The sequence below is a fragment of the Chroicocephalus ridibundus genome, chromosome 4 (genome assembly GCF_963924245.1).
Source record: "Chroicocephalus ridibundus chromosome 4, bChrRid1.1, whole genome shotgun sequence".
Classification (NCBI taxonomy): domain Eukaryota; kingdom Metazoa; phylum Chordata; class Aves; order Charadriiformes; family Laridae; genus Chroicocephalus; species Chroicocephalus ridibundus.
In genome coordinates, this window is record NC_086287.1 from 40,720,450 (window position 1) to 40,741,331 (window position 20,882).

The following is a 20,882-nucleotide window of genomic DNA, read 5'->3' on the forward strand; positions in this document are numbered from 1 at the left end:
GCTAAGAAAGGGTGCATTGTGTCTTTGATCCACTGGGCAGTATTTCACAGGCTGGCAGATTTAATAAAATCTCAGAGGAACCTCAGCTCATTTTTTAAGAGGCTTAACATTGAGTTAAAAGTTCCCTTTACTCCTGCATTGTTGGAGACCATTCCCTTCTTGTGTGCTGCCAGAGGACCTGCAGAGAATTGGGGCTTCAGGAGCCCAGATTGGAGGTAGGCAGCTGGTTGAGACTGGTTAGGAATCTGCAGGAGGAATAGCAGGACACAAGCTTCCTAAGCCTTTTTGTGTTGCTCAGTCTTTGAAGTTATCCAGTGCCTCAGATGCAGTGTGAAAACTTTGCTCCACACCTGAAAGGAAAACCAAGCTACTGACCTTTTGGTCAGTCATTTTGAGCTGCATGACATCAAAAAGCTACGTCTAGTACCACTACTTCTAGCAACGTTATTTGTACCACCGTCAACATTAAGTAAGGATAACTGTCTCCACAACTAGAAACATGAACAAGTTCACTATCAAGAAGTCCTCCCCTGATACCGTGTTTATAGAGACAGCCAGAAAGCAAGTATGAAGGTGGAGAAGGCCTTAGAAAGACTGATAAATGGATCCTTGGAGCTTCAGACAGTGCCAGAGTTTCTTGCTCAAAGCTGCTAATCTAATGAAAAAAGCAAGAGGTGAGGAAGAAGAGCACTGAGCCAGGCAGGCTGGAAGAGAGCCGCTGGAGCAGCAGGCTTTCTTTGATGTTGAAAGCTGAGGACTAGGAGCATTTGGGCCAGGAAGCAAATCACTATGTGCCATTTTGGAGTGAAGACCTAGAGCAGGTCAAAATCTGAAAACTGATGAATACTGAAAACTGCAGAGTTTGTTTTCGAACATCTGATCACTTTAACCACTACTCTGCTCGCTTCTGTTATTGTTACGGAGGTGCTGGTTGTGGACTGCATGGATAATTTCACAGCAAGAGTTCCAATCTAAGCCATATGTTGACCCTTCAGTCTAACTTTATATAGAAAAACTATTGCTAGGAAAATGTTAGTGATTAGTTTAAGGGAGGGGAAGGATTTTGCTTAGACTTTCAAAAGTGCAGGGTAAATACTTTTGAAATCCCAAGCACTCGCATATTACCCTTTTTTGAGAAATGAAATACAGTTCTCATGGTATTTCAGTCACCACTAACTCTAAAATAGAATCCTTTATAAACTCAGAAATTCCCTGCTAGGTTGCTGCCCACTCCCGTGGATAATGCAGGCTGATGGAGTTTTGGATTTGAAACGAAAATGGAATCTCCACCCAAGGACTTTTCATTGTCATTGACTGAAGTTTGTTTTTCTTGGTGGATAAAAGTTTAGATATTTTAAGAAGCTTTAACACAAGCAATTAGTCAAAATTGGCACTTGAAATGATTGGAGATGGGTACGGGAAGGCTCCAAACCCTGCTTTATAAGAACTTTTGCCAGTTTATACTTCTCTTGTAATATAGCAGCTGACGTCCCCCTTTCACTGATCCTTGTAAGATCCAGCAGAACCGTGCTCCCTTCCTGCTGGCAGATACAGACCCTGCAGAGATGTACAACGTACAACGTCCACCGATATTTTTAAGATAATTCCTTTCTTGAGAGAAGACTGCAGAAGGGAATAAATGCTTTCAGGAAGAAGAAATTGCTGTTTGGAACTGATATGTCTAGGGGCACTGTTGAATATCAAGAGAAAACAAAGAAAATTAAATGAACTATCACAAAGGAAGAGACAGTCATGTAAAAGGCAAAGATGATTTGTGAGATTTTGCAATAGCCTCCCAAGGGGAGCAAGGCCTTTTGCTTGAGACATTTAAAATTAGACTGGACAAGGCAATGGAAATTCAGCGTACAGGCCCCCTTGGGACAGAGTGGGTAAGCCACTGGGTCTCCCTTTGCATGTTCCCTTACTCTTTTGTAACTCTTCCTGAATACCTCCATTCCAAATAATCGTTTGTCTTCCCCAGACGCCCATCCTGGCTCTCTGTTCCTCCCCCTTTCCCCTTCAAGAAAGAAGTCGTGTTTGATTCATAGTGTCAGTTATCTTCCAAGCTCCACGCCGATCCCAGGGGTAGGAGCTCATGGGGCTGATGAGGGTAGGAGTGATCAACTGCAGGTTTTCCTGTTGCTGAGCTTGCTGCAGGCCTGACCGTTTTTAAGACTTCAACAGATGTTTCTGCTTAGAAACTATTGGCATCTTTATGGACTGTTTTTTCCATTCTTCCCTCCCAGCCCATGTCCCAGCAGCAATGAATTATGTAAGACTACATTCTAGCCTTTTCTTTATTAATATTTCTGTAGATGCATCTTTAAGCAGTACATCTACAGTTCTCTCTCATAGTTTTAGGTGCATCAGCTTTCTCTTTGACCAAAACACCCACCTACCCTCAAAAACACTTAGATGCCTTTCCATCCTCTTACAGATACAGATGCCAAAAATACAAACACTAGAATCCCACCTCCTGGCTTCAGATTCAAGACATCTCTCACTGTTCATACTGTGGTCTTAAGCGATATGCCTTGTGCTTAAAGGTTAAACCCTTGCTATGGGGCTGCCTTTATTTGTCTCTTACTGCTGGTGCTTAACAAACAGTAATTAATAATAAGTAATGGAAGGAGATTTAGAAACTGCTGCTGGAGCTCACAATGTCTCCAACAAGCATCATCCCCACCTGGCTTAGTGGTTTAGCTGACAGTTATTAGAAATGAACAAGTTTCAGGCAGTCTTGAGTGGAATAAGTGCATTGAATTGGTTTATTTGCACTGTTGATAAGCACTTGTAATCCCACAAAATACGCGGTGTAATGCGTGCAGGGCACCTGATGCAGTGTGGGTAGACTTAACCCTTTTACATTGTACAGCAAAACTTCAAAGCTCAAAACTGGCTGGATTAAGTTTCTTAAAAAGATGATGTAAGTAATATGTGCAAGACCACATGCAGATTACTTTAACTCAGGAGACAGAGAAACTTTCTGCATTGGAAAATTTGGCATGGCACCACCAGACTACTACTTGATTTCAGACGTACTGTAGTAGCAGAAATAAGCTGTTTCCTTCTTTGGGAACACACTACTAGAAGGAGACAGCCAGTGTACCACAGCCAAATGTGGGATTTTCATGCAGGCCTATGTCTAGTTATTACAGCGAAGGGTTGCTGTAAATCCTCTTGATGCACTTAGCAACTGAATTCCCACTGGAAGAAAAGCACATCCTTGCCAATATAAGACTCTCATTGTTCACCACCTCAAAATCCTTTTGTGACTGTGCTGCTTCGACAAGGCACAATGTCATTTCAAGTGGTCCTCTTGTCATTTTACCCTTTCATTAATTTAATGCTGATATAAAGTTGCTGAGTAGATTACTTCCTTTTATTTACAGTATATGTATAGTTCTCCAGTAACAGCCAAGCAAGTTCACATTGTCCTACCCAGGTGCCTCTGCACTGGTTTTGCTGGACAGTGAGGGCTGGTGAAAAACTCAGCCCTTTCTTGACACCTTGTCTGAGACTGCCCAGCAAGAGAGATAGTGGTACTGGTGGGTGTGATGTGGCTTTGGATCGCTGAGGAGACAAGCTGGACTAGTCATCCAGCCACTGGAGTCTCCCTCCAAAGAGAGCAGAGTGTGGTACTGCCAGCGCGGGCACTGGATGCAGCTCAGATGGTTTGGGTGGCCTGGACTCTCAAGAGGGTTCAGCCCCCACTGAAGTCCCCTGCATTTCCCACCTGGAATTCGGGTGGTGAATCTCTTCTGGTGAGAGCTGAAACATATATACGCTGGGAGAAGATGAGTTCAACTTTAATCGTCCCAGCCTTTTTCTGTCTTCTGAAAACCATACTATAAGCATTGCCAGGTCAGCCAGTTTAGCATCTTTTATCAGTAATTGCATTTGAGAGAGAATTGCATACAGTAGGCACTATAGTAGACGGGGAGTTTTTAAGGCTTTTTAGTTTTTATTTACTGGGAGATAAGGCATTGCTGATGTGAGCAGGTATTTCCCCTGTTTTGAACAGGGACTGCCATTGCAGTCATCAACATTTTGTCGACTGATGTAAAGAAGAGACAAGCTCTGTGTCCTAATGTCTTCAGAGAGCTTGACATTGCACAACTATTTTTGATGTACACCCTCACTGCTGCCTGGTTTTGCAGTTACTTTTAAGATCTAGTGCTCTGCTGGTGAAGACTCACATAGCAAAATGGAGAGACAAGATCTGAACTCCAGAATTCCTGTCCTTGCTCCTTTAGACCATGCTGTTTTTCTTAGGAGAGTTTAATTCACTTCAGGATCCAGGAGAGCTACGAGCCAAGCTATGAGCCATTATCCACTAACAAAAATCTGCAATAATAGCAAATGGAGCATGTAAGCTGCCTTGCCAAGGAACTTGATGCTCTCTTTTCTCAGAGGTCTCTGTGCTGAAGGTCTCCCCAGATCTCTCCCTGTTAAATATGAAATCTCGTAGCTCCCTGGGGCCCATGACTGACCCCCTGGCTAATGGCTTTTTCCCAGTCCTGTTTTGTATGGTTAGATGTTGGCTGACACTGCATTTTTACTGTTCGGTTTTGTTTCTCATAGTCTTAGAAGTGGCCATTTTCATTGTCAATAAATGCATCTCTCTGCCCAGTACACAGTATTCTCCTGGCAGCTTGGTGCTCACAGACTATAGGGAGCTGTAAACAACACTGTTTATACTTTCTGCTGATACCAGAACATTAGCATATAAATAGGGGGGAGATTTAAACAGGCTAAAACAACCCCAGCCTGGACTATTGGGAAGGGCGGACAAGCTGCTTTTCACTCTCCTTGCCAAGGATGTCAACTTTTCTGTGGGACTATTGCAAGAATGAAGGGCTTAAAGAGATGGGAAGCTTTTATCTGACAAAAGAAAGGTCGATGAGCCTTAGAAATGCAGAAATGGACTGAATAACAGTCTGCCTGTTGGGATTTCCTTGTGAACCCTGTTGGTGTTAGTCTGGGGATGTGGAGGGAGGGAAATTACTTATTTAAAAATCGCCACTGAGCTGTGGGATAAGAGCTTACTTTAAAGGGTGACTTACAGTGAAGTCTTAAAAATACGATAATTGCACCTGGAGTGAGCATATCACTTCAGAAAAAGTTATTTCATTTATCTAAAGAAACGTATCAGGTGACCTTTAGCATTTTTTTAGCTGCACAGTATTTCAGAAACATGGTACAGACAAATACTAAATCAAATAACCTCTCCTATCTTATCTATCTATTGAATTACTAAAATTCCTCTCACCTTTGGCACCAGTGAGAGATAGGCACTAATGCTGCAGTTACCGTCAAATGGCTTAAGTCCTTTTTTCATGCAGCTGAGGTTTTATTTTATTTTTTATAATAGAATATGTAAAGCAGGGTTAACAGAAGTGCAGAGGCAAGGGAGAAAAGAAGATCTCAGTTAACAGTTCTTTGGAAACCAGAGACCAAGACAAGGAGAAAGAAAAGCCAGAGATGATGTTTCCAGGTGAGAAAGAGGTACTGTGGAATTTTAAAGAAAGCTGTCACATGAACAGTGGGGGTGAAACTGTGAAACAGAACTTATCTGTGCTTGGGATTTGTTGTGTGCCTTGCACATGTGCATCAGCAGGGCCTTCCCCTAGATCTTTGGGGATCCTTCCATTTCAGGGCTGGAGAGCTCTGGGTGGAGCAGCCACTTGCCCCATCTTCCCTCTCCTGGGAGGAGGAATGTTTGTGATGTTAGTTTTCCTCTTCAGAAGCAATGAAATTTTGTGCCAAAACAAGGCATGTCCGTGATTGCTTTGTACCATCACCTTTCTGCTGTGGAAAAGACTAGTTTCAAAGTTATGTTCACAAAATGGAAGAGACGCTGTGATCTGCACAGCGCTTACTACACAAAGGTTGCTGCAAGAGTGTCGTGCATAGGCACCCTAATCGTGGCAGTGAGAGGGGCACATGAAAAAGAGGAGGCAATGGAAAATGAGCAGGCTCTAGGCCTCTTCCTACAGCTCTTCATTTGCCACATCTCAATGCCTTGACTCATGGGCCAAAAGGGAGCTCGAGTTCTGGAATAACTGGCAGTTGTGGTAAAACGCAAGTTAAAAGGCACTTTCCAAAACAAGCTGCAGTGCACGTGCAATCTTGTGCCTCTGCAGCCAGGAGCTAGTGCAAGCAGGAGGCAAACCTATTCTTTGCTTTGGGGTGCAGGTTGCCAGCAGATAAGTCACTGCATTTATAGGGGTAGGAATGTCCGATGGCGCGCTGCTGGGGTGGCTCAGTGAGAAAAGGAGACATTTCTGCACTGGGGGGCAGTGGATGTCCCAGGCGGGGAGAGGCGTTAGGGGTCAAGGGCTATAGAAGACTCCTGTATTTCAGAGACCTTGATCACAGAGCCACCATGTTCTCCCATAGGATTAGTTGCCCTTAGATTAACCTCATTAGCAGTAATTATGAAGTCTGACACATTTCCCTGTCATTATCTCCCCTGTATCATGCTGTAGGACATCTTCCTCATGCTTCTGTCTTTTTAGCTATCTGGTAGATTAGACCAGAGTTTTTTCACTATGTTATCTCTCAAGCTTTTTCCCTCCAATGTAAACTGGCCAGTTTTAGCACAGGATCCGTTGCAGTGATCGCAGTTCAGTATCTCACTTTCGTCAGGCAAATGGGAGACAAAAAGAACAGCTAGTTATTGCTCATGTAGTAACTTCAGTGCCACTGGGGATAAAACTGTGCTTTGTCTTTGGGTTGGGATTCCAGTGCTGTGGATTTTCCTGGTCTTTAGTGAGCGTGGGCATAGCAAAATGCTCTCCATCTTGTGGAATTCCTGGGCCTCTATTGGGAAGGAGATGGCTAGAGCACCACTGTCCTGGTGGCTTGAGGGAAAGATTAATAAAGTACCAAGGGGCCCGTGTTCAAGGCAGGATGATCAACCAAAGGCTGAGCAGGAGAGAGGACCTCGGAAGCGCATATACAGCTCTCAAAGTTAATTTACAGGATGTGTGTGCCCAAAAGACAGAGGAAGTTCAAACCTGGCAAACGTGGAAACTAACCTGAGATACTTTTTGCTAGTGTGGATCTCTAGCACTCTTTTTCACTGGAACAAGAGTGAAAACGAACCAGGGATTTGTGGTAGTGGGACTAAAGAGTCACTTGGCCATGCAGCCCCCGTGCTGGATTTAAACATCCTCTGTATCACAGTGGACATTCTTTCTTCTTGCACCCAAAGATGAAGAAGTGGAGGTAAACCAGAGCAACACTGTAGGCATTAAAAGCTGAGGATGGAGAGGTGATATCTGGAGTTGAGCTGCATTAAATGCTCCATCCTGCTCCATACACTTGGTTTATGTTATATGCAACAAGATTAACTGGAAGTTTGCCCTTCCTCAGTTTGGTTGCCACTTGTAACCTTGGCAGGTCCCATTTGGTCTCCCTCAAAAAAAAAAAGCTGATAGTTCCTGTTGTATATACTCCTCTCACCAGAGGGCAATGAAGTCAAGTCTCTTAGTGTAGGACCATCCAGTATCACACAAGCGATGCTCCCTGTGTGCTGAAACCCAAAGAACACCACCTGACTCGGCAACAGTATTTGAATAGAAAGGTGGCACTGGGTCAGGGTGACTCCAGCACAACAGGTGGCACACAGATAAGCAGGCTGCCCCAATTGTCCGCAAAACAGCATGGGATACCAGTGGGAGGACTTGGGAACAGTCACTGCAGGAGGAACTGGCATTCACACCTACTTTGTGGCAGATAGACTTATCTGCATCTCAGTAAATCTGCTTCCAAAGTGGCTTTAATAGCTTGCATTAATAAGCCAGAAGCCTTGCAAAAACAATGGAGTTTGGAGTCAAGACACTTTAATTCAAATGAATTGAAGTCAACCTGCAGCACAGCTCAAGCACAGAGAAGCTGTGATGGACAGAAGGCCTGCAGGAAGCGAAATGGGAAGAGTTGAGCATGAGCTGCTGCCTGTCCTTGCAGGATTTTAAAGAGGGACGATCTGAATTGATTGAATCAAAAGTGAATGGGAGAGGCTAACTGATGCAAAGAACTGCATTTGTAATGCCTTCATTTTTCCGTTACCTTTCCTTATTCTCTCTAGAGCGCTGCTATTGCATCTCACAGCAATAAGCAGCTCAGCCAAGGACTGTCATTTGGTATTCCAGTCTGACACAGTATTTTGCAGGGTGCCAAACAGGCACAGTGTAGATGCCTCAACCCTCCCCCAATCCCAACACACAGAGAAGCATCTATGCAAAGCCTCACAAAGCCTTTCAAATGCCCTGCAAGTGGGACAAAGATAGGAGGAAATGAGATCTCTTCTCAGATTTCAAGAGTCTATTTAAAAATTATACTGTGTGGGTGAACTGGGGCTCTCACCAGCAGGCTTTGGGAAATGAAACTTTTGCTTTTGGGTGCTAGCTTGACTTTGATCCAGGAGGCCCATCACAGCTACTGTTTAACATTTGACTCAGAGACTGTTGGAGGGGAGTGTGTTTGGAGGGTGTTTGAAGGGACAGAGACTTTCTGTGAAGCCCCGTGGCCAGGCTGAAGCCAAATCCTGACTTGTTCAAATAGGCGGTCCCATTTCTGATCAGATGGGGCTGAGGGCCGGATAGGCTATGGAGGATTAGCTCCCACTCCCTCTTGGAGCAACTGAGTGGCGTGCTGCCTCGCCACCCTTGCTCATACCTGTGCTGTGGTAAAGGATTTCCGACTCGGGAGCTATCAGTCCATCACTGTGCCTGAACACAAAAAGTGTATTTGCTACAAGAGCGCTGGCCTGGGAATATGGCGGCAAGGCCAGGCTGAGCTCTGGTGCACCCGCTGTGCTTTCCCTCCATCGCCACTTGATAAATACCCCGCTCCTTCCCCCACCTTCTTGCCCATTTTCCACAGCAGAGAGCAGACACAAGGGGACCCTTTCATCTTGGCACATCCCCTTGCTGATTAATGTGATGCAATGTTCCCACAACAACAACACTATGCCGGCCATGTAATTAGGCGGGAGATAATGAATGCTTCAGAGACTATTCAGGCAGCAGTGCCCGCCTTCCCGCGAACAAGCTCCTTTCTCAGCAGTGAAGCCAAGTGGAAGGAGAGGCAGCAGAAATGCCATTGGTGCCGCGCTTAATTGTGCAGGAATCAGGGGCTCTCGCAGTAGAAAAGAGAGTAAGGGCCGGTGTGGGAGAGATGGGCAAGTGGGTCTATGCTGGTATCTCGGGGCCAAACTTTTTGTTGTGTCTTTTCATGTGTTTGACCTTGTGGCAGGAGAAGCCTTAAATGTGCACATCTCTGGCTTTGTATGTGTGTGCCTTTTTTGTTTCAAATCATTAGGGAAAGCCATCATTTAATAAGCATAAGAGTCTGGCTTCTCAGTAACCCAGAGGCAAAGATGCTGGTGCTACTTAGTGGCCTTTGAAATGTGGGAAACACACTGGGGACACAATAGGCTTATTCTCTTTTAGGGGGCTTTACAGTTAAGCTGCTATTGTCTGGCTAACATTAGCAAGAAAGATACTCCCCTTTCTCCACGACCCCTATGTAGACTCTGAGAAAACAACCAATTGGTTTAAAATGCACTATCCAAATGCCTTCAGATCACGAGAGAATAAAGCCAGCAAGGAGCTGAAAGTCTGTCTGATCAGCTGGAAGCCAATGAATCTACTGTCAAAGGTCTTAGCAGAAATTCAGTCCTGTGTTCAAATTGCTTTCTGGAGTTTTTTGTCATTTGTTTGTTGATGCAAAGTATTTTTAAACTTCATATCTGACCATACCATGTACTAAATGTAGGCAGTGCGGCCTGGTGTAAGCAACTGGTAAAACTCATCATAAACTGACTTCAGTAGTTACAAAAATAAAAAGGTAACTGAAGTTTTGCGCTAGGTGCAAATAGGCAGAAAACAGCTGTTGTTGATAGTGGAGTATGGAGATGGAGGGTGGAGTATATCAGAAAGAGCAGCTTACAAGTTATAAAATAGAACAATTCATATGCTCGCTCATATTTAAGCCTGCTTCTCTCCAACAAGCTCTAAAGCCACAATGTGTCCTTTTGTAAATAAGTACGTTCCCAGGCAGACCCACTGATCACTCTGCTGAATTAAGTGACAGACTCTTTTGTGCATCCCTTCTTGAATGGCAAATGGATGCAAGATATATTATTCCATTGCCTAAACCCATTTTCTAATCAATTTAGTATATTAAATTAGTATATCACTGCTGCACATTTTGACTCTGCATCAGACGGTACATAGAAAATTCTTAATCTTCCCGAGTATCTACCGCATCAAAAAAACAGATTTCACTGAGAATCTTTTCATGTTGCAAAGTAATAGTAAAGACCAAAAAAAAAAAAAATCTGTCAGGGAGAACAGCTTTTACAAAAGAAAATCAGTTCCACTGACATCTTCACAGAGCTACCCAGTGGTATGCAGTCATGTGCCTCTGTGTCATACAAACACACTGCATTCGTTTGTGCCATACCGTTGCGTCCCAAAGCAGTTGCACGTAGTCTCACCGTAACCCTCAGATCGTGTGTCATCTATTTGCCCTCCCTCTGTCACATGCACAAACACGGCCTACAGGCTCTATGTGCGAAACGGAGAAGTGAAATAAATTACATATCATGTGAGGGCTATAGTGCTTCCAAAATTGATGGTCAGCATTTTATTGGTGTCAGGGACTCAAAGGTTAAGAGGCAAAAGAAGTGATATTGGAACTAAGAAACCCCGTTGTTACTGCCCAAAACTGAGAACTCTGTCCTGAAAGGAGATTCCAATGTTTTTCTTCTGTCTGCTGCAAGCAATCTTCTAGCATGAACTTAGGTTAGTACTTCTCTCGGTTGCATGATGTCCTCCAAAGGAATGTAAAGTCAGTATCAGCATTGATTCTGATTTATAAACTGTATCTATATTGATGAGTGCCATTCCTATAAATTGACCAGGCTGAGGTAAAGGTATTTGATTATCTTACTGACAGCTTGAGGCATCATCCTGTAGCAGCGAACATGTTCAACGGGCTTCAAGAGGAACGAGCAGTTTACTCTCATAAGGTAGTGTGATCTCTTTTTCCCCTCTGCCTAATCTGGTAGCAAAGCAAATTGCATCAAACTCCAGCATGCGCTGCACATCTGGGAGTGGATTTTCCAGTACAAAAGCCATTCAGTCACCAAGAGTTCAGTGACATGACCTTTCTTGGGGCAACCCGCAAAGAGATTGGCACTTCTAGAATTATGTGATGTTGACAACATCTGGAGTTCAGTTGTCTCTGATAAAAAAACAGATGTTTTGCTTCTGCTGGTCACAAATTTCTCCCCATATTCTTCGTTCTAGTTTCTGTTTAAAGTTAGATTCAGCCAAGAAATGAACATACATTTGCTTGGAAACTGTCCCAAAGAATCTGAACTTCAGAATTGTTTTGCTGCGTTATTTGCTCTTGACAGGCTCTGAAACACATCCAGATCTCTAGTTGGGCTGGAGTGTCTTTTGCATCTTTTCTAGTGTCCAAATGATGTGAGGACCATGCCAGTGAGACCCTGATACGGTAGTAGCAAGGAACAAGTTAAGGGAAGAAAAGGCTGTCTATGTGTCCCTTGCTGTTACTGTAACAAGGAGAGAGTAATGCAGCCACCTATGCTCCCAGATTATGCTAAACCTGGACCATATTTCAGTCTCTTGTGGCAGTTGAAGAATAAACCAAAGGAAAAGTTAGGTTAGAATAATGATGCTAAGTAGCACCAAGAACACAGAGCCTTTGCTGACCGGTTGACTTGTTTTTTCGTAACTCATGCCGCAGCTTGTGTAGACTGATAGGCTCCTGCAGACAGAATACGGAGTGTTAAGAAGTCAAGAGGGTTCATATTCATGTTTCACTTGCTGTGCAAGCCCTTTGCTCTTAGCTGTTCTGGCAGAGCAAAAGGGGTCGACCAAGTTTCTGGACTGATTCAGGGTTGAGGAATCCTAAGACTGGCACAAGAAATTGAATCAGGAGAAGGAGGCACAGCCAAAGTACTTCTGTTCTCCAGGAAGCCTCAGCAGCTAGGACAGTCTTTCGGCACAGCTCAGAGCAGGTGTGGGAGCATGTGCCATTTCTGCCAGGCACAGAATCCTGGAGTGCCGTGGCTGTAGCATGACAAGTTTGATGTGAAATGGGAGAGAGAAGGGGGAGCAGTAGGAGGCCTGGCACGGTGCTGAGCTCAGTCCTGACTCTGCACGCCAGCTCTGGCATCAGTATAGTCCTGGCTCTGTGCTCTCTGCCCTCCCATGCCCAGTGCAACACCAGCCACATGTGAAACTTCTGCTGACTCACATCCATGGCCTGGAATGGTCTTGGCTTTGCCTGTGTTTAGTTCTCTGTGCAGCACAGCGTGGTCATGGTCTTGTACAAAATCCTCTCTGCTAAGCGTTGCTGTCTATCGCTGTCCTAGCTTTGCATGCATGCCTATTTCCCAGCTGAAAACCTATTTCTGACCCACCTACTACTAACTACTTCCCAGCATAAAACTTCCCAGCATAACACTTCCACACTTTAAAAGTGAGTTGGAGTACCCTGGTCCAGGAAGAGGGCTGTGGGAAAACAACACAATGTCTTTAGATAAGCAACCAAGTAACCTGCTGTAGGGGAGGGTACAAAAGGGGGGCAAAGGCAAACCTGTAAGCTGCTTCTGCGCTTGCCAGCCACAACAGGCAGCTGTTTTGCCAGTGCTGAGAGCTCAGAAATAAGGGAACACTAAAGACTTAAAAAGGTTTTCAGGACAGGCAGGATGGTGAGAGAAAGTGGGAAGGAGGAGGAGCAATCCTTTTGTACACAGATGTTCCAGAGCCTCCAGGGATCAGTAAGCCCTAGGGAACCACAGGCCTATGCACAGGATGCTTATTTTTTTCGATCTGTTTTAATGTAGATGTTTGGGATCTAAATAGATAATGATTTACCCTAAAATTGGTGTGTGGTGACAGGATATAACCTGTCGTAGCAAGGAATGCAGCAAGAACTGCAAGGAATGACTGAAATTCAACTTTCAGATTCAGCCTAAAATTCAGCCTGATAGCAAGGGAATCTTACAGTCATATTCGGAGACAAGCAGTTGTTTGTTGTGAGTCATTAAAATATTTGAGATCTAAGAAGGTACCAAAATAGCTCAGACATGCACCTATATGTGTCACATTTACCCACATCTTACTGGCCCCTGGTATCCGGCCTTTCTCCAGTTTAATTTCATCTCATTACCCAAAGATACGCCCCTTGTGCATTTACGTTGTTAATGAAATGCTGGCTCTATTGGAATATCAACTCTGTAGGGGTAGGGGTTGCCAGGACATATAAAAAAGAACAGCCATAAACTATGTTCATTATTGTTGCAGTATAATGCCAGGTCTAGTACTGCTTCCAGAAAGCGGGAGAGGGAGAACAGAACTTAACATGTCCCTGACCTGTCCAGAGGGACAAAACAGAGAGCTTTTATTTTATTTGTTTCTACAGTGACTCAGTCTGTAGTAACTGGGTTAAAGTCCACTTAGAAACGAATAGAACAAAAGGCCTCCTGTTAGTGCTGGACATTTTCCCTCTTCAGATATGACCAGAAGGATTTAAAAAAAAAAAAAAAAAAAAAAAGAAAGGCAGCCCTCTAGCAGAATGCAGGAAACCACAAGCTTATGGGAATGTAGCAACACTTTGGAAAGGAAAACACTGCCTCAGACTTTCATCTGCAAGGCTTGCTTCCCCTCCCGCCCCCGTTTTTTCCTTACCTTCTTTTCATCTCCTTACTGCTAGAAGCATTTGCCAGGTCAACACAGAGCCCAGAGAAGAAGCTGGTGGGGAGAGCAGTTAGGTTGCAGGAGGTCATTGCCAGATCCCAGACAGAGAGAAAAAAGTTGGCTTGTGCAGATTGCTGTAGCCTGCAAGGGGGCTCCAGCACAGAGGGAGCGAGCTTTGGTGCAGCTGGAGCTTGCAACTTCCAGTCCCATAGCTGCTTGCCAGATTTAGGGTCTTACCAGGGTCAGAACCCTGGATGCTACAGGCTGTACTCCAGGGGGAAAAAAAGGGCATTTTCATAATTTTGATTTGGTATGTCTGATTTTTTTTTTTTTAATGTAGCTTAATGACATCTAAGTAACAAATTACATAATGTTCTCTAAGACAGAAAAAGTATCCAAAATGCTTTCTGCCTTCTATTGTAAGTGTTGTCATGGCATGCCTGTGTTTTCATTATAAAGCAAACATTTTCCAGCAAGCATTCACTGAATTTTGCTAATTTTCACTTCAGCTTTTTCCTAAGGAATGTGAACTGACAGTAACAGAAAAAGCATGTTGAAATTATATTTTGTATATAAGAATGAGCACTTTATTGCATTTTTCCAGAATTTCCCTTTCTCAAAAAAAAAAAAAAGCATCCCTAAACCTGAGGAAAATTGCAGCTATCTAAAATTAAATGGGAAAGTGGAGTTCAATGTTACTTCTTACCTATGGCGTTAGCTGTTATTGTGATCCTGGTTTGTACAAAAGGATACGTTACTTTTTGTTAGGTGAGCTTTATGTTGACCTAGATCAGGGAAATAGCTTGGTGAATGGTGTAATGAGCAATGTGTTGGGTGTAAGGGAGGAATGGGAATGCATAGCCAGAGCTGGACCACATAAGCCAACTGTTAGTTTAATTTAGACTGCTGCAGAACCATAATCTCAAGTGGTGAGCTTCTGAGTGACTTGACCAAGACCGCATAGCACATAAGTAGTTACTTTATTTAGTTGGATGACTGATTCCATACTGAGTTATAGAAGTTTGTCTTTTGTGTGTTCGAAATAAATAGGTAAACAGAGTGGACCTTGCCATGCTTATCTCACTGAGAACTGATGACACTATGCAGAAAATTCAGTCTTTAAAACAGATTTCTATTCTTAATACTAAATGAATCGGTTGCTTTTAGTAGTTGGTATTGTGATATATACAGTGTCTTTTCTCTAGGTCATTTGGACTGGTTTCCATTTCAGATAGTGATGAGAATCAAAAATTCTGGATGGTTTTCGCTGATGTGAGGTGAGTTATTCCAGATCGTAGTGAACAAATTATCTTCTGTAAAACCTCAAAAATTGGCTTTTTTATCAGCATTTTCATTAAAATAATCAAGGTCAAATACGCTCTCTTCTTATACAAAGTCTCCTGCCTTAGCCTTCTCTAGGCTGAAGAATTTGAGTGCTCCCAGCCTCTCTTTGTATGTCACCTGCTCCAGTCCCTAACCATTTTAGGGTCCTTCCACTGGACTTCACGTCAGCTTGACAATGTCTTTCTTGCACTGTATGCCTTAAGACTGGATGCAATATTCCAGTATTGGTTAACTAACACATGGTTAAAGGCTGGTTTGTCCGTAGTGTGATCACAGCTAGTCACAGTTGCAAGCATGTTTTAAAAGCCTGTCCAGAGCTAGAAAATTAAGCCTGACTAGCCAGGATGTTTTAAATCCCAGTTGGGACTACTTAGACTGAAAAATTCCAACATCTTACAGCATGTGTTAACTAGCACACTGTTTGGCACTCAGAGTAGATAAGAAGGGTGACTGTTCCTACCTGGATAGTTTTAAGTCTGGATCTTAGGAGTGAGCTCTTTACAGACATAATTTTAAATGTAACAGTTAAATTTAGCATCATCCCAGTAAACAGATATTCTAACACAAAACCATATTTTCTAGTATAAATGTGCTGACTTCAGGCATGATTGGTAGCTAAGTGCAGTTCATTACACGATGCACTTTGATCTCATCCTTACGCATCGACTGTCCAGATGGAAATGGAAACATGCTGCTGGTTTGTAAGGGATAAGACTCTCGCTAATGGCAGGTAACTGGAGCATGTCAGTCTCCACAGTGTTACTGTGAAAACATTGCATTGCCACATAGAGAAAGGCACGTTCATTGCTTTTTAAGGTCCAAACTTTCCTTGATAACCAGAACTGCCGATACCAGTGTTCACTGGGAATGGAGAACATTCCCTGAAAATTGTTTCAGGTTCAGAGCTTCTAACTCCACCTTCCTGAGCCTCGAGAGAGAAGCGTTTTTCCTCTTCTCCATCTGGTACAGCGCTCTGGAAAACTTCAGCTTGGCCCACACCCTCCTCAGCCCCTGAACTTTGTAATTTTTCAGCTGCCAGAATCACTAACTGCCCAGTTTTATGTAACTCCAAATATCTGCAGTGGAGCTGGAGAATACACACATGGAGGAAGTTTTGTGGCTTTTAAGCTATGCCCAGAAGTTTGCCTTATTTTTTTTTTGGTGGGAGGGGGAAGAGGAGGAATGCAGTGGGGGTACACACAGGACTTTTCAAAATAGAACGGAAATTCTGTCTGCTGCAAGGATAGGTTTAGCTTTGCTTTTGAAATCCCCCTCTTTTTAAGAAAGGGCCTGAAAGACATTTTTGGGGGGTGGGGAGGGGGTTGCTGTTCTATTTTATAAGTGTAGATACATTAATAATAATTTTGAGAGGTTTTCAGTTCTCCGTGTTTGTTGCCTGTTGCTCTAGGGAGCCAAATCTAACTTGTAACAGCTATTGCCAATGTCTGTATAGCCAAAAGGGACTAGTGGTTTTCCCCAACCCCAGCTAACTGCTTCCCAGATGAATATGCTGTGCCTGGGCTTCTGCAGCCAAGCAAAGCAAATGGACATGCAGCTTTTGCGGCACTTCAAGCTTTATACTCCAATACCACAGAAGAAATGGCAAACACTCAGAGAAGTCAGGCGGGGCAGGGAGGCTGGCATTGCCGGGCCCGTAACCCCCTTTTCCCTCATTCCCTTTCAAATTGTTTGCAAAGCCCAAGTCAATTTTTGTGTTTGCCATTTCAAAATAAATATGTTGTATTGGGGTGTGTGTGTGCGTGTGTGTGTGCAAAGAAGAGCAAAGTGGAAGAATGAGGCTTAAGCACTGTAATAACAAAACAGCAAACAGCCTATCAAGCCAGGGACAACCCTGCAATAAACTAGCGTATCCAGACCTGTAATCACAAGTGACCTAGCAATAACAAATCAGTGCATGCCTATGGGTGTGGGAGAGAGATGAGCAGAAATGAAAGAGATACATTCCCAGAAGAGTAGAGAAAGAGAACAGAAAAACTGAGGTGTGGAGGAGATAAATGGGAGGGGTGTGCACTTGGAGTGTGTTGCTTGTGCATGTACATCCTAAGCAGCTGAAATTAAAACTTTCTTCCTGTTTCCTATAACATGCAGAATTTCATACTTCTGCCAAATGTTGAAACAGGAGCAAAAAGCAGCTTCAGTTCCTCTTGAAACAAAATTAAAACTGCATGAAAATGGCAAACTGTTAACACAGCATCCAAGTCAGAGTTGTTATCTGCAGGCCAGTTGTGCTAAGTGGTCTGTAGCCAGAGGAGCCAGAGGTAGAAGCCACCACATTCAAAGGGGGATGAAACTAAATGAATAGCAAAGTGGAAGCTTACAGAAGTAAGCTGTCAGTAAGGTTAGTTTTAAAGGGATGTGGTTAAAGATAAATATCAAAGTGTGCATAACAGAGCTACGTTAATGAATTGCAGTCTTTCCAGTGACAGAATCGGAGTCCTTACTCAAGTCAGATTGTAGATGTGGAGGTATGATGCTCTTGCCACGTAACTGAAAGGTGTCAATCTTCTCCTAGGTTGCAAGACTACCTTCTTGGATATGAATAAAATGGATCTTCTGGTTAGGACAGCTGTGTCTCTCCCAGGAACAAGGAGTGACTGAAACAGTAAGAGAAAGTGGACATGCTTACAAATGCAGTGATTCGTGACTGTGTGTATCCTCTGTTCATGGGGGAGACAAATATGTCAGTGCAAACAAAATTACCGCTTCACAGTCCTTAGTGAGATTTTTTTTTCTTTAACCCCTTTGGGACCCTGTTGATGCATAGCCTGTGTGCTGCAGGCTGAATTGGTTCCTGAGTGCACTTAGTATTTAAAGACATTAATAATTTAGGGCTGTCTGCCACAGCTTCATTTGGTGTGATTAGAGCTTCTGACCTCTCCAGGCTCTAATTCACAAAAAGAAAAAGGTACTGGGGCACAGGCACCGAGAGCACCCAGCTGTGGAACACCCTACACGTCGGGGTATGACCATGGACTACAGGGAGAGCCTTCCAAAGGCACTGAGATTAATGCTTGTCAAGGACAGGAGTTATTTTACCAAAGTCCCACTTTTTTATCAGACGTCTTCACCATATTGGTATTGTGGAGCCAGAGAGGTTAGAGGTCTGAACAAACAACATTGTTACTGCAGCAGTCCTGCTCGCTTCTCCTATCTTCTCCTGGCTTTAAGGGGCTTGATGAGTTGTTGGGTCTCTGGCATGTAACCAGAGCCTCTCGCTCATTGATGTCTGGTGTGTCCTTAGCCAGTGCCACTCTCAGAGGGCAACAGATCAGACTCAGGAGGCTCTAATGGAGGTAATGATGATGCTGGAGTTGACAGCCAAGGTCAGGGACAAGAGAGCAGCCCATCTTTGGGGGAGGCTATAAATGGTTGTCAAATTCAGATTGGGGAAAGCAGCAAATGGATGCGTCCAGTTTTTTCTTTTCTTCCAAGGCTGGCTTGGGAGGCTGCGTGACTGCAGTCTGACCATACACTGTACCTTGCACATTCCAGACAGAGCACTGATCAAAGCTGGCCAGAGACATTGGTTGTGTGGAAATGGGAGGTGGTGCCCTGCATGTGTTGTCACGTTAAAGGCTTTTTTCTCTCGAATCAAATTTGGGCAGCGCATTGGCATAGGACTCCTTCCCACTCCACTCTGCCCAGGCCAGTCGACTCAAAGCTCTAGAGCCTGGCAGATACGTTTTCAGCTGGGTACATATCTGCAGTGTCCTCCCTCTCTTGAAATTCTTAGCTTTACTTGAACTGCTGTTGAAAGTGTGGAGTTATTTGTACAGAGAATGAGAACTGAAAAGAAAGAGGAGGTCAAGAAGTGCAGCTTTGAGCATGCATCCAGAGCTACTTCACGGGGGGTGGCTGGAATGACAAAAATGACAAGGGTAGCAGGCTTGTCTTGTGGTGCTGCCAAGGGGCAGAGGCCAGAGCCCTCGCCTCTCCCTGAAATTGCACAGGAGAGGAAAGCCCAGGATCCCTCTTACCCTCCAGTATGGGATATCTGTGCAAAAACGAGAGGTGCGTCCCAGTGAGGCACATCATTAACATGGACTTTTGAGGCTGAAGTTGTCCCATGTCCCCTCTGGCCAGGGATAAGTGTCTGCAGTGATTCCTCTTGGCACGTCAGAGGGCACTGTGTGCACCATCACAGCCTGCACCCGAAGGCTCCCAGCTTTCACTAACTGCCAGGTGCATGGAGCCAAAATCGACTTTGCTTTATGGTGCCAGGCCCCAGCTCAGAGGATGTGCATATATTTTTCTAAGCTACACAAATTGACACAGCAAATAGTCCCAGCATGGGAGGAAAAGGTAAAACACTGTGACCTCATTTAAACAAAAAAAAATCATCCATCATACAGAGAAGTAATTAAAAAGCGTGGTGATTAAATACATGCCAGCAAATATCTTCAGATCCTAAGTCACTCGTGCCCAAAATAAGCAGTGCCGATGCACATTTGAAGGAAAAGGTAGTGCTTCGTGTTTTCCTCTTCCAGGCTCTGCAGCCTCCAAGTCCTGTGCAACCAACTTGCTTCTTTGGGCTTCATCATCAGAGGTAAAGGGTTGAAGTTCTCTCTCTCTGCATGATAAAAATGATAAGGAAAAATCACACTGTGCTTGGCTGTATTGGGAATAAAGATGTTGTGTCCCAGCTTCGCATCTTGGAAATTGGCACTTTCATAACCAGGACCTGCAGTATCTTGAGTTGAGAGATGATATTCCAAAACTGCGGATAGCACATTCTTGTGAGATTTAGCAACTGCCTTCAGGAAGGTGTTCTGTAAATTCCCATTTTTATTCTTTCCTTATTTTTATTTGGTTTCTGTTTCTCTTTCTGCTAAAAATGAAACAATAGATCCAGAGCTCTAACTTTTGGGAGAATCAGACATGTATTCATATTTTGAATTTGATTCGTGTAGCATAATAATCAAAACACACACAAAACCAAACATCCCTGTGTTCTAAGAAAGTTTGGTTCCAGATGCAAACATCGTATCTAAATTAAATTCTTGTTTCCCTGCTACTAGCCAGAAACCATGGTGAGATAAGTGAGATCAGATGGGGAAACAAAGGAGGCTCAAATTTATGACAGAAAAGTTCTCAATGTAACTGCGTATCTTTGGCTGCCCTGTCGAGGAAGGAAAGAAAGGACTATTTCTGTCTACTCCCACTTGCAACTGGCTAGGTACACTAACTTTTTTCACTTTCTTCTGAATGAGTTGACTTCTGCTGGAAGCAGAGTACTGGCATGATCTGATACAAGAAGCCTATGTTCCTGTCTGCCTGGCCTCTCCTACTGGGCAGATCAAACATGGCTTTCAGGTAAAATGCTGCCTTCCTTCTCTGTCTTGTGCTCAGTTACTAGCAACGATGGGCTTGTGTAGGAGCTGTTAGGAAGGCCTTGAGTCTCCCTGTGACCAAAGTCTCACACAGTTGTGGAAAGCAGACTGTATGACAGGATGTACAACAAGGCCAAAGAACTGGCCTGATGGATGTCGTAGATGGCAGGGGAGAGAGAGAATAAGTTTACTATACGCTTGGCCTGCGCAAACTCACATCATCACAGCCGGGAAAGTTCCATTCCAGAGTTATTTGTGTTTAAGCGAAAAGAAATGGAAAGAGAAAATCCGGTAGCAGAGGGGGAAAGTACCACGTGTCAGACTGGAGTTCAAAGCAATACATAGGCGATTCCTGTCTGAGGCCTTGGTACTTGTATGGGGTATTACAAACCCGTGTGCCCCCCCAGTTCGCTCAGCACCTTCCCAGGGTGACAGCAAGCCT

At 44.0% G+C, this 20,882-nt stretch overlaps 1 protein-coding gene across 3 annotated transcripts in view; it reads left to right on the top strand.

The window, feature by feature from the left end:
- Positions 1 to 20,882, top strand: part of RAD51B (RAD51 paralog B) — a 417,762-nt gene that overhangs the window by 332,130 nt on the left and 64,750 nt on the right. Inside the window, exon 11 of one of the 3 annotated variants that reach the window (XM_063332870.1) lies at positions 17,623 to 17,712. The exons of the other annotated variants lie outside the window; for them this stretch is intronic. Within the exon in view, the coding sequence (XP_063188940.1) occupies positions 17,623 to 17,708 (86 nt within the window). The 3' untranslated portion in view covers positions 17,709 to 17,712. The remainder of the gene's footprint in view (positions 1 to 17,622; positions 17,713 to 20,882) is intronic. 3 annotated transcript variants of the gene reach the window in all.